Below are 12,735 nucleotides of genomic sequence, written 5' to 3' on the forward strand. Positions count from 1 at the left end.
AACCCAAATGCTCCTGTCATCAACCTTATTGAAAAAGCCCAGCTAAGATGGGCTCTTCAACACAGACATCTCAAATGCAATATTGGCAAAGTAGGTTCAGGTCTTACACTGATTCACAATTGAATTCTATCAAAACTTCTCCACCAAGTGAACTCAAATGATTATCTAAAATAATTATTAATTTAAAAAAAAAAAATGTATTCAAAGGACAGTGGGGCTATGCCACAGGACCCGGCACTTCATATTGGCCAATTTCACTTTTGTCATCAGAATACAAAATATGTAATAAAATAACCGCTTGGCCAGAGAGAATCATTTCTTCACTCTTCAAAAAGGACCAGACCGAATAGAATAGTTTCTTCATAGATAATATTAGAAGATTCCTAAACATTGTGCACTGCGCCAAATCCGTGAAAGACCTGGTATTGCGGAAAAGGCTTTTGATCAGCTGGAGGGGCACTTTCTGTTCACTGTTCTGTGTCAAATGTACTTTGGCCAAATATACTTAGGATGAAATACTGTATCTCAACCCCACTGCCAGGAACCAGACTATCACTGGTATTTAAGCACCTTTTCCTCTAGCGCATGGCCCTCGAGCAACTAAATACCATAGGAGAGGGAAATGGGCCAGGACGCTTGTGTGCCTTCCGCTCATCCACACTCCAACATAGTTGGCATCATGTTAATTGTTAAGACACAGTACTTGTATTAAAGAAAATCAAGTGTTTCTTGTGAAAAACAAATTATATGGTAGTTAAAAAAAAAAGGAGTAAAAAAGGAGACGATCTTGATTGTTTTGTCAAAAAAAGATTTATAAATAAATTCTACTTAAGACTTCTGTCACGACTCAATCAATATCCAGGTTAAGGTTAAGATATATGTACTAAAATGTAGCATTATATACCTCAAATTTGATATTTCAATTGAGCACTTTTTCTCCATTTTGCACAGGCAGTACAGAAGCAGGCCTCCATTTCAATGCAACAAGTTGGCCACTAAAATCAGCATGGTTCAGATTAACGAGAGAATGAGTGGTAGTTCAAGACAAGAACGGCTGTGGTAAAGTCAAGAAAGCTAAAGCAGGCTAAGGAGAGTGGTGGTGCCTGCAGGAATATGCACCTTGCTGAGATAAGAACGTGCCTTTTCAGCACTTTTTGAGTTGGGTCATTTTCTGTTTGTCGGAACACGTGGAGCTGAGAGGCCACAATGCCGAAGATCGTCTATTGATACGAAGGTGACACACATTCAGTCTGCTCCCCAACGCGTCTATTACCTTTTTTTATTCTTCAAATAAATAATTGTACCCTACATGTTTTTACTATTGATCAGATTAGACATTCCACTTAGTTCGATACTGAATATGAAAGGAAAATAAACCGTTTCAGATTAGCTACTTTAGAAAAGCCTAATTCATTTTACATTGCCCCGAACTAGCCTGGCAAAAAACACTTTTGTGTATAAGTTGTTTTGTAGCGAAATTCATGGTTATTAATATGAAAATGTGTATTTTGTTTACACATATGAAAAGGTAAACTACACCGCAACGTTACAGTTCAAGATTTAAACCATATGTAACAAGTAGAATAATGCCGTTTAGAGATGCACTCTATGCAGCGTTATGAACAAAGTTATTGTTGGACGTATGTTTAGGTTGTGAGTGAGAGATCTTCTGAATACACAAGCTTTGGCCATGCGGAGCCGCGACGTCATCAAACCCCCTGCTGTGTTACGCTTGAAGCGGAGAGTGTGAGTGGAGGAAGAAGGGCAGCCTGAGGGCAACTTTTCCATTGGAACATCACAATAATACCTTTGGTGCTCAACGAAATGGCTCAAATAACGAGCGAGGGTGCCGAACAAGATTCTCAGCCGACGTCGAATCAAAACGGAACCGGGGAAACAGCAGAAACCGGCAATGAGGGACAGGCCGTGCCGGACCCCAAACAGGAACCGGGCGACAACAACGAGAACAGAGCAGGAATGGACGCGAGCGGTCGTGGTGTGGCGGCGGAGGACGGGGACAGTCTGTCTTCTGTGTCAGACGCTGACAAAGAAACAGCAGTACCGAACAAAAACCCCGACAACGACGGAGGGGAACCCGACGGTAAACTCTCTGAACCGGGGAAAAGTCCCGCACAAGGGAGTTTGGCGAGTAGCACTGATTCCGCACAAGAGGGCTCCCGGGTGCTGAGACAAGAACAAAGAGAGGGGGAGAGCGTGTCCTCCTCCTCGCCGGCCCACCGCACAAAGAACACGGAGAAAGCCGAGCACGGCACCAAGAGAGCGGCCAGCATGGAGGGGACCTCGTCGATCGGAGAGCCTCTCAGCCGGATGGATTCAGAGGACAGGTCTGTGAAGTAGTCTGCTTTATGAAGGCCTTACGCTCCTTTCAGAACAGCATGGGTGGTGTGGGACCACAACACGATGCGGAGTCCACCGGGTGATAGCTGCGGTCCATTAGTTTACATTGTAAAGAGTTCCAGCTCCGGCCTCTCGGTCTAGGACACCCGTGCCCGTTAGATGAAGGGTTCTTTGGGAAAGTTGTTTTAACTTAGCATTTGTATATTATTTTTTTTAATAGGCAACGAGCACTGTTGTGGGAAAGTTCTCAGAGGGTTTCGATTTGATCCATATCAACAGTAATAGTACTGTTTGCACAGCATGTTCATCAGCTCAGTTATCCCATTCACCGCAGTACTAACAGCCGTCCATACCCCGCCCCCCCAAATATACATAGAAGAGGATGAAGACACTGGCCTTCAGAGGTAGCAGAACCCCTCAGCCTCGTGGTCACAGTGAATCTGGACCTCAAGCTGTTTTTGTGATTCCCACAGGATCCAACCTGGGAAACTCACAACCACTCAGAGTGTGTGTAGGGTCCGGGCTGCACTATTAAGGAAAGTTTGATCAAAGTCGCAAAATGGACTCTACTGGTAAAGGCAAAATATGTGGAAATATCTGAATGAAGTATTGTGGAGCTGCAGAGAAGTCTACTTTACACAAATCTTGTCATGTACAGGTCCCCTAAAATAAATCGTACCACGATCATTTTAATCTATTTTCAATGATAATGAAATGATGTTCAAAAGTATTATACCCTCTTATATCACACATCATATTGCAATACCAATTTGAATCAAAAATAATACGTTGTTTTGTCCAAATGGTGCAGCCCTAGCAGGGATGGTCCCACAGCCCGCAGAGCCACAGCAGCACATTTCAGGGAACAGCGTGGATGTTTATGGGTCATTTTAACAAACCAATTCAACTGGGCTGCTATTGGTGATCATTTGCAGACCCACAAGATTTTGATTAAAAAAGACTAGATGGTTGGTTTGGCACTGTATGTAAGAGAAAAGAGGATGCAGAGACATGCAGTCTCTCCTCAGAACATGTCATGTCTTGGACAACAGGTTTTAAATCTTCGAAACCTCCAATATAAGGCATTTTCATACCACTTTTCAAACGAAACAAATCCAACTTGCAGCAGACTTTAATGCATGTTTGGTGTAAGGACATCTGTACACAGTGAACAGGCAGACATAGTGAGGGTATGTTAAACATTGGTTTTACGAGTACTTGTCTCTGATTGGTACTATTTATCAGAAGACTTGGATTGGTGCGTCCCTACTAGTGGAACAGTTTATCATGTTGAACATTGTAGTGTAGTCAGATCAGAACATTCTCTCACTGTAGCTACTGAACAGAGTGGAACAACTTATTTCATCCAACTGATAACAGTCTTGCGATAGCTGCTGCTCATAGTCCCAATACCATAACTACAGGACATTTAACTAACGTACATACTGTATGCGCCATCTCCAATATTTTTGCAATCGCCCTCAATTTGTCCTTCAACAAACAATGACAAAATATTAGTCTGAAAGTTGCAGACATTATAAAATGCTGGATGTCTGGAGGGAATGTCCCGGTCACGTTTGTCCGTTCCAGCTTTTAGAAACAGTTGATCTATTGCATGAGCTCAGGATCTTCCTTTAAGACAGGTTTGACATCAGCGGTTGAGTCTTTGTGCCTGAAAACTAAGCTCCATTAGAAGTGATGCATCCAGAGAGGCAGTTTGCCCTGCAACCAAGGAAAGAACATCGATCAAAACATCTGTTGCTACTTTGATATATTTTGACTTGTTTCTCTGACACACTGAAATGAGTATGAGTTAATAAGTTTAATGGAGCTTAAACTAGGACGATTGAATAGTCGTTTTACACTGTAGTGTAGATGATAACATGGTAAGAAAATGATCAAAGATGTCTGTCGGACACGTCAGCCTATTAAATAGCCCCACTCTTTTATTAACCCGTGGGTTACATTGACTCGCAGTACGGATCCAGACATCCATCTGCAGTGTGGGTTCATCCAGTATATTTCAATCTACAACTCGTACCTTTTCCCCTCTCAGCGCCAAGGAGAATATGAATATCTCAACACTTTTTAATCATTCCACCAAGTAGGAAAGAGTCCTACCCGTCAGCTGCATGTGAAGGGCTATGAACCTGCACATCCAGAATAACCCTGCAGTACTTGAACACACCAGCTGACCATTCCCCACAGCATGGCAGTATTTACAGCAACAGTGTTCAGCCCAGAGTTTCTGTTAGCCGGGAATTACCGGACTATGACCGGTAAAATATGCTGAAGACCGGCAAATCTAAATCTCTCCGGTCAAAATGTCAGGTCCAAAATAATTTCCCCTTAGCGCAATACTGCATCAGTTGCGCCACTTACGTGACAGACAAGAAGAGTCAATTCTAATGTCTAACATTTAATGTGGAGAAAGAGATTTATCCTCCTGAAGGGGACATTTTGACCCCTCATGTAAACAAATGCATAATGCTGCGCTATACTTTGCCGCCACACCCCGTTGCCAAGCAACGGTTATTGTTTGGTGTCCTCTGATACGCAGGCAGTCATATATCATTAGCCAGAACTAGCTAGATCTGATCGATAGAGACATAAAAGCAAGTGAAGTCTAATCGGACGGGAAAGAGAGATCAGATCAGCTGCTGCTGACGGAGACACGCAGCTCTGCATGATCACCTGCAGCTCTACATGATGCAGCTCTATGATCACCTGCAGCTCTACATGATGCAGCTATATGATCACCTGCAGCTCTACATGATGCAGCTCTACATGATACAGCTCTATGATCTGACCTGCAGCTCTGTCCGCTTTGACGGACCGGTGAGCGGAGCAAAACACACACTAAGAGTTAGAACTAACAGACTTAGCTATTTTATCTACCTCTGGAACAAACTAACTAGTTATAAATATGTTTATTCTTCACTGTCGGGTCACTCATTACTGGATCAGTGAGCTGCATGAGATACTGACGGGCTGTCAGGAGAGAGAGAGGGGGGGAGAGAGGAAAAGAGAGGCTCCGTTTATTACTCCCTTGTTATTATCCAAAGTTACTGTACACTTTTGAATAATGTAGTGAATCTACTATAATTAGTTTGTTTAATATAGAGTCGTTATTAATTTGTTTTTATATATATATATATATATATATATATATATATATATATATATATATATATATAGAGAGAGAGAGAGAGAGCTCTGTTTTCTAGCCTATTCCTAGTCTATTTAATTTATTGTTTTGGTTGTGTGTGATTTAATACATTTTTTATAATTTAATGAATTAGTTTGATTTATTATTTCACATTTCATTTGCAATGTTGAATGTTCAATACAAAGTTCTGTTTGAAAGGATGTACTTTAATTATTATGATATATTATCATTATGTCAGTGATCTAAAATGGTCTTACAACGGTGCCGACAATATTATCGTTTATCGCAATAATTTCCAGGAAAATGTATCGTCAAACAAAATTAATTATCGTGACAGGCCTACATACCGTACTAAGCCGAGCGAGGCCCTGCAGTGGAAAAGCGCCATAAGTGTTCCAGCTGCCAGTGTGGAGAAGCCTCTCAGTGGCTGAACCAGAGTTTCCGTTAGAATTTTTCTTTGTCGGTCAACATGTCCATTAAAGTTGAAATCTTCCGGACAAAATGAGAAAAGTGCCGGTCAAAGGTCTTCTTTGTTATTTATTGAGCTTTAAAACAAATTAATAAGGACTCTATATTAAACAAACAAATTATAGTAGATTCATTTTGTTGTAGTTGCCAGCGATTCTCTCACTAGTTTAGCATACTCAGCCCGGTTGTTGGCCCGGAAAGATTCTCGATTTTGGAGAGCCAGAAAACTGAAAAAGTACCCGTTAGCCGGAACTACGCCTAGTGGAAACGCAACCAAAAACAGCACGCTTAAACCGCGCTCCGCGCTGTAGTGGAAATGCGCCATTACTGTTCCTCTACTCCCACAGAGGTGTGTGTGTTTCTTGTAGGAATTAACACACCAACTGCAGCTCTGTCAGCTGTTTTGGTGCTGGCAGTCTGCACATATCTCAGCCACAGTGGACTTTTAGAGGATGTGTATTTTATTTATTATTTCCCACAAGTTTCAGATGAAAGTAAGTTACCCGTTTTTATACTTGGCCTTCTAGCAGCCAGAGGGTTGACTTGACTTTGAGAACCTGCTGGAACAGTGAGGACAGTATATTGTACTGTGCTCTGAACACGGGGGGATACATGTGGACCAGGCGGACCTCTGCTCGTTCTGGGTGAAGTGTTTCAGAGCCGTCGCTGTGTGTGTTATGTCGTCAGCCCATCGATTCATCCATTGTATTCCCCAGACTACCTGTGTTTACGTTCTTCTATTATGTTTTACACTGGTGGTGGGTAATGAAATATGTGTAAAATGTACTAACCCTGTCCAACACTGAACAGAAGGCTGTGTTTACTCACTGTGACTGTGGAGCCATTGCAGGTGGCTTTGTGGGTGTCTGTTTTTACTGCTTCATTCTCTCTGCACCCTCAGAAGACTCTGCATTAGAAACTTCACACACAAGCAGTCCATGCTTTTCCATCTCAGTTGTTCTTGTCTCCACCTGCTGTGTGTCTAGTAGGGATGTGCATCTCCATCACTGAGGCCGATGCAATGCGCATCTCGATACGTTGCCTACGATACATTAACGATACATTAGATACGATACGATTCACCCCTGTTGCGATACAGTCCGATACGATTTGATTCAACATTATGCGATTCGGGGCGATACGATGCGATTCAACACGATGCAAAATAATGATACAATTCAATATGGTACGACAGGATTTTGTTTTATTCCTTATATGCAGCAAATCATACATTAACAAAAAAGTGCTTCACATATTTGGTTCCCTCTAATAGTACTGCGCATTATGCTGTTTCTTTTTTACCTTAAAAAAACAAACAATTGGACCTTTCACAAACTGGCCTTTTCACAAGTGTAGTAGTGTTCTCTGTCTCCAGAGTACAGTACCATGTTATAACACCTCACAGTTAAACAATTTAAGGATGCATTGCCCAGGATTAACAATGTGCAAATAACAACTACCATAGTGCAATGCACATACAACTGCCATGCAACTGGTCTTTGCATCGTTTTGTTACCGATGCAAAGACGCTACAATCGATGCATCATGAGTTCAACCCAAACTGTAGCCGACGTGCACTCTTTCAACCGGTGCACTCGCATTTTGAACGTTTATGCCGGTGCACCGATGCAAATCGTTGAATCTTAAAATCCCTAGTGTCTAGACATCAGTCCTGTTGTGTATTTCTATTTTGGAGCAGGCAGAGCTTGTTTAATCGTTTCTTTGACGAGGGACAGTGCACATTGATGAACATTTAAAACAAATAATGCTTTAAAAACGTAAACATGCCGGATTTGAGCTAGTTTCCATCCGTAGTTCCTCACATACAACATTTAAGAACATGACATTTATATACATAGTAAAATAAATATATGATGTGCAGAAAGAGCATGAGCAGCATATAAGCATTTAGCACATGGCAGCACAATGTAGCAGCTACGATATATAACGTGCAGGAGGAGATAAAAGGGCTACATAACACCTTCCCCTCAAACACAACTGTAAATACAGCTCGACAAAATATACCCACAAGCAGGGGGTGTGTTGTTGGGTCTCTTTTTAAATGAACGAGTTTAGTCTCAAACTGTTTTGAATGAAAAGTGATGAGGCAAGTCCTGTTATGTTTTAGCGCTAAAGAAATGTACAGAAATGTTACTGGCAAGTATTACATGTCATTTCAGCCATTAATGAATCAAAACAAGGTAACCCATGCCACTTCCTGTATGTTCCAGCTGTGAATGTAACGTTTATCGCTGTGAACTGTAAGTGTCCTAACGTCTCCTCCCTGTTGTCCAGCATCAGCAGCACCCTGATGGACATGGACAGCACTGCGTCCAGCGGGCGCTCCACCCCTGCCACACTCAACGGTCACTGTGGGGGGGCGGGCAGCGGATCCACAGCAGTGGGGGGGGGCAAGTCTCTGAGCTACACCTGCTGCTGGGACCACTGCCAGCTGCTGTTCCCCAGCAGCCCCGACCTGGCAGAACACATCAGAGCCACACATGTGGACGGGCAGAGAGGAGGGGTCAGTATTGAGCTTATTAAGGCAGGTGAATAATAAACCAGTTCATTTCTGAAACTGTCAGGAGTACAGGGGCCGATCTCCCTCCATAATAACCAACCTACAATCAGGGAACTGCTAAATCTCTTTGCAGTGCATCCTCTTAGTTAACTCTGAATGGATTGAACCAAAATGTAGTTGATTTAACCCGTACAACACCCTCTGGCCTGACATGACATTCAGCCCAACGACCACTCGGTGTGTCAGGGCCTTAAAGTTCTTCAAACTGTTGGTAGTAAATCTCAGGAATTTCACGGGTTACTCAGACTCAGAGCCTTCTGAACTGCCTGCTTTCTTTTCCCACCACATCTGGAAAACCATAGGACACATTTACACCCAGGAGAGAATAAAAAACTAATGTAAACAACACCAAACAGGGCTTGGTGCTATGTTCAGGGGAATACTGTAATGTTGTGTTGACTGGTTATCAGTGTGTGCTTTATGTGCGTGTGCCACAGGTATTTGTGTGTATGTGGAAGGGCTGCAAGGTGTACAACACACCATCCACCAGTCAGAGCTGGCTGCAGAGACACATGCTGACCCACAGCGGAGACAAGCCCTTCAAGGTGAGAAACACACCACACACTCCACTCCACCCAGAGGCAGAATACATGCTGCTCAGCCTTTGGACCACAGCACATCCCTGACTCTTTAAGTGTTCCCGCAGTGTGTGGTAGGGGGCTGTTATGCCACGTTTGCCTCTCAGGGGGGGCTGGCCCGTCACGTCCCCACTCACTTCAGCTCCCAGAGCTCATCCAAAGTGTCCAACCAGGGCAAACTGAAGGAGGAGTCCCCATCCAAGGCTGGCCTCAACAAGAGGAGGAAACTGAAGAACAAACACAAACGCTCCCTGCGTATGTACACACACACAACCAACTTCAAATACAAAGTACTCATCAGGTGCCTGCGAGTACTATTTGAAACATGTTTTTATTTCCAGCCCGACCTCATGACTTTTTTGACGCTCAGACCATGGACGCCATCCGCCATCGAGCCATCTGCCTCAACCTGGCCACACACATCGAGAGCCTGGGCAACGGACACAGTGTGGTGTTCCACAGCACGGTGGGCAGGCACACACACACACACACACACACACACACACACACACACACACACGGTTGATCAAACAGGCGAGAGAGGGACTTGGAGAGGTAGGTGGCCTCGTACGGCTGCAGAGTCCTTCAGAGCCTTCTCTGGGCTACACACACACATACAAACACATACACACACACACCCACACACGATATCATGAACATAGGTGGCCATTCATAATCTAATCAAGTTTCAGCATGATGGGAGAGTAAAGAAAGTGCTGCAGTTGAATATATAATACATATACACACACTTGTACCCGTCTCACACGCACACACACACTCTGCAGGAATGAATTTGTTTTGTTTAGATTGTCATGCCTGTGTCTGTGTGTTTAGGTAATAGCCAGGAGGAAAGAGGACTCTGGGAAAGTGAAGGTCTTGTTGCACTGGACGCCTGAAGACATGTGAGTCCTACTCTTCTCCCCCCATGTGAGCCCAGTGGCCGTCTGCGAGACAGCGAGACAGCGAAACACAGCCCGAAACCAGCCCGAGCACACACACACACACACCCGCAGCCTGGCTGTGAGTCTGTGCGTGTGCTCACACACAGACTCACAGCCTCAGGCTGAGGAATCCGGGGAGCTGCAGCTGAGAAAAGATTGAGTGTGTGAGATTGAGTGTGTTACGTAACGGCTCCGCGGACGTAACGGCACTATACGCAAATACGTCACTGTACCCAGGAAGAAAAAGAGAAGCGTTCTGGAGCAGCATAGACAGGTCTTTTCTGTGTTAGAGTTTTACTCGCTACAGGGTGTACTTTGAGGGTTTGTGACTCTGCAGACCGTTTACATGCAGAAGCTACAGAACACACAAGGGGACGGGTAATAACCAGAAAAGCATGACATGGGCCCTTTAAACAAGGCCAAGAACAGGCTGAACCACTGTACTAGGAGCAGGGGCAGCTACTCTAATGAGTGTGTATATATAAATACTATACACACTCTGATGCCATGAGCCATGCATCCAGAGCTGAACTGTAACTGCCCCCCCCCCCCCCCCCCCCCCCAGGCTGCCAGATGTGTGGGTGAATGAGGGAGACAGACTGCAGCAGAAGACCAAGGTGGTCCACCTGTCCAAGCTCCCCACAGACACCGCGGTGCTGCTGGACCCCAACATCTACAGGTGTGTGTTGGTGACCATGCAAAGGTACTTTTGGACGTTGCTAGAAACCAATATTTGACCCTCTCTCTTTTCCCCTACAGGATGTTCTTCTAACCCCTTCCAGGTGAACTCCACTGTCACTTCCTGCTTGTCCCACCTCGAGGAGGAGGAGGAGGAGGAGGAGATGTTTCCTCTTCATCTGCATCTCCATGTTCCTCTTCTCCCTTCCTCCCTCTCCCAGAGGATGCTGGGAGTTTAGTGACTTATTTGCCATGGCTGTCAGGGGCCGGCAGTGTTTCTGCCTTAGAGCTGAGTTTACAGAGGCATGTACAGGGAGATGTTTAGGTAACACGACTAGACTGAAAACTAACTGTAGACACACGTGTAGAGAGAAGCTGTCCTTGTAAATACTTGAGATTTGTAATATATTTTTATACTTTGAATTTTTTACTGTACTGTAGATAGATGTTTTTTTTTCTGCCGAACATTTTTAAATAGATGTTTAAAACTGATGATATTGGTCATGTGCAGATAGTTGGCATTGCTCTGGTTTGATGTCATTAAACTTTTCCAACCTGAACTCACTCTGAAGTCTTTACTGTTCATCACCACGGCAACAATCTGCATGTTTCTGTTACACTAGCTAGCGCCATAGTTCTCCCATCAGGAATACATTGTGGTCATAAAGAAGCTTGTTCTATAACGTGATTCTGAGGTTATCTGTGTTTATAGCGGATAAACGACCCAGTACATAATGTATATATAATATATAATAAGAAAGGATTAGGGTCACCTGGAAAACGTGTTTGGGTTTAAGGACAGAACTTGGAAAATAAAATGCTGCCTTTAAACTCAGAATTGTGACTTACACTGAAGTCTGCCAATACAATTTGACTTTGGATTATTATAGTTTTATTTTACTCATGGCAAATATTCTAAAACATGTACACTTGAAGCTGTTTTGATGGACAGGAGCAGGGAGCAGAACGTCTTATTGTACTCGGGAATAGATGGCCTGTCAATCCCAGTTGCTTACAAATACTTCTAGTAACATGAAACCAAAAGTCAACACAACAATCTACCATCAGAGAAACAGGTTACCTGACGACTTCATGCTGTACATGAATCCTAAAGATTCAGCCCTTTAAATCATTAGGTAAAGACTTCCACAGTTTAACTGCAGAGATTTGAGCTCAGCTGTTGCTCTTTGAGTGTGAGTTTAAATAATGATGCTTTGTGATATTTTAATGTGTTAGCAACTGTAACAAAATAAATAACTAATACTGAGGACAATCACCATAGGGCACAATTTGGGCTTGCACAGGGACACAGTCTTGCACAGGGACATGCTGACTGCAGTGGGGATTGAACCAGGAGATCCGAGGATCATCGCACTGACCCACTGCGCCACAGCGCCCCATGTAACGTCACAGTTTGCTTACAAAGTCCATCGTTTTCTTTTACATAATAATGTAAGTATGTATGTCTCATCACTGTCATTCGATGTCTTATTTTTAGATTTACAACAATGGATTTAATTTCACTCACTTCTCCAAGGAATAAGGAGTTCAACACGTTGCTTTCTCCATACCAGTCAGCCTGGAAAACTTGATTATTACCATTAATAAAATGACTCGGTAATATCCTTAAGGATTTTCCAAGTGTGCCTAATATTATCTCTTATCAATTAACATTTTGTTATTATGAGACACGCCAAAAAAGAATTATAATATTGGTCATTTTATTATTGAGTTTGTTATTCACTTGTATTTCCTTTCAGCAGTATTTGTTCTACAAATACACATGCCACAACAATATTTCTACTCTTTCCATTTGAATTCCCACAGTTAAACATTCCATCAAATCTTCAACTACTGTTCAGTCATTCAACTGGTCACTGTCCACATTAAACCATGTCTCGGATAAGGCTATCACTTTCAAGTGTTTGAAGATATTCATCAATCTTTGTAAAGTTTGTGTAA

At 43.2% G+C, this 12,735-nt stretch overlaps 1 protein-coding gene across 1 annotated transcript; it reads left to right on the forward strand.

The window, feature by feature from the left end:
• The first annotated feature begins 1,773 nt into the window (after positions 1-1,773).
• Positions 1,774-11,333, forward strand: LOC117484683 (zinc finger protein aebp2-like). Its single transcript, XM_034133103.1, has 8 exons — positions 1,774-2,345; positions 8,291-8,519; positions 9,014-9,121; positions 9,223-9,409; positions 9,496-9,620; positions 9,989-10,056; positions 10,661-10,774; positions 10,855-11,333. Exons 1-8 carry the CDS (start codon positions 1,825-1,827, stop codon positions 10,865-10,867), a joined length of 1,365 nt encoding a protein of 454 aa, XP_033988994.1. The 5' UTR covers positions 1,774-1,824; the 3' UTR covers positions 10,868-11,333.
• The last annotated feature ends 1,402 nt before the right edge of the window (positions 11,334-12,735 follow it).

The sequence above is a fragment of the Trematomus bernacchii genome, unplaced genomic scaffold (genome assembly GCF_902827165.1).
Source record: "Trematomus bernacchii unplaced genomic scaffold, fTreBer1.1, whole genome shotgun sequence".
NCBI classification, from domain to species: domain Eukaryota; kingdom Metazoa; phylum Chordata; class Actinopteri; order Perciformes; family Nototheniidae; genus Trematomus; species Trematomus bernacchii.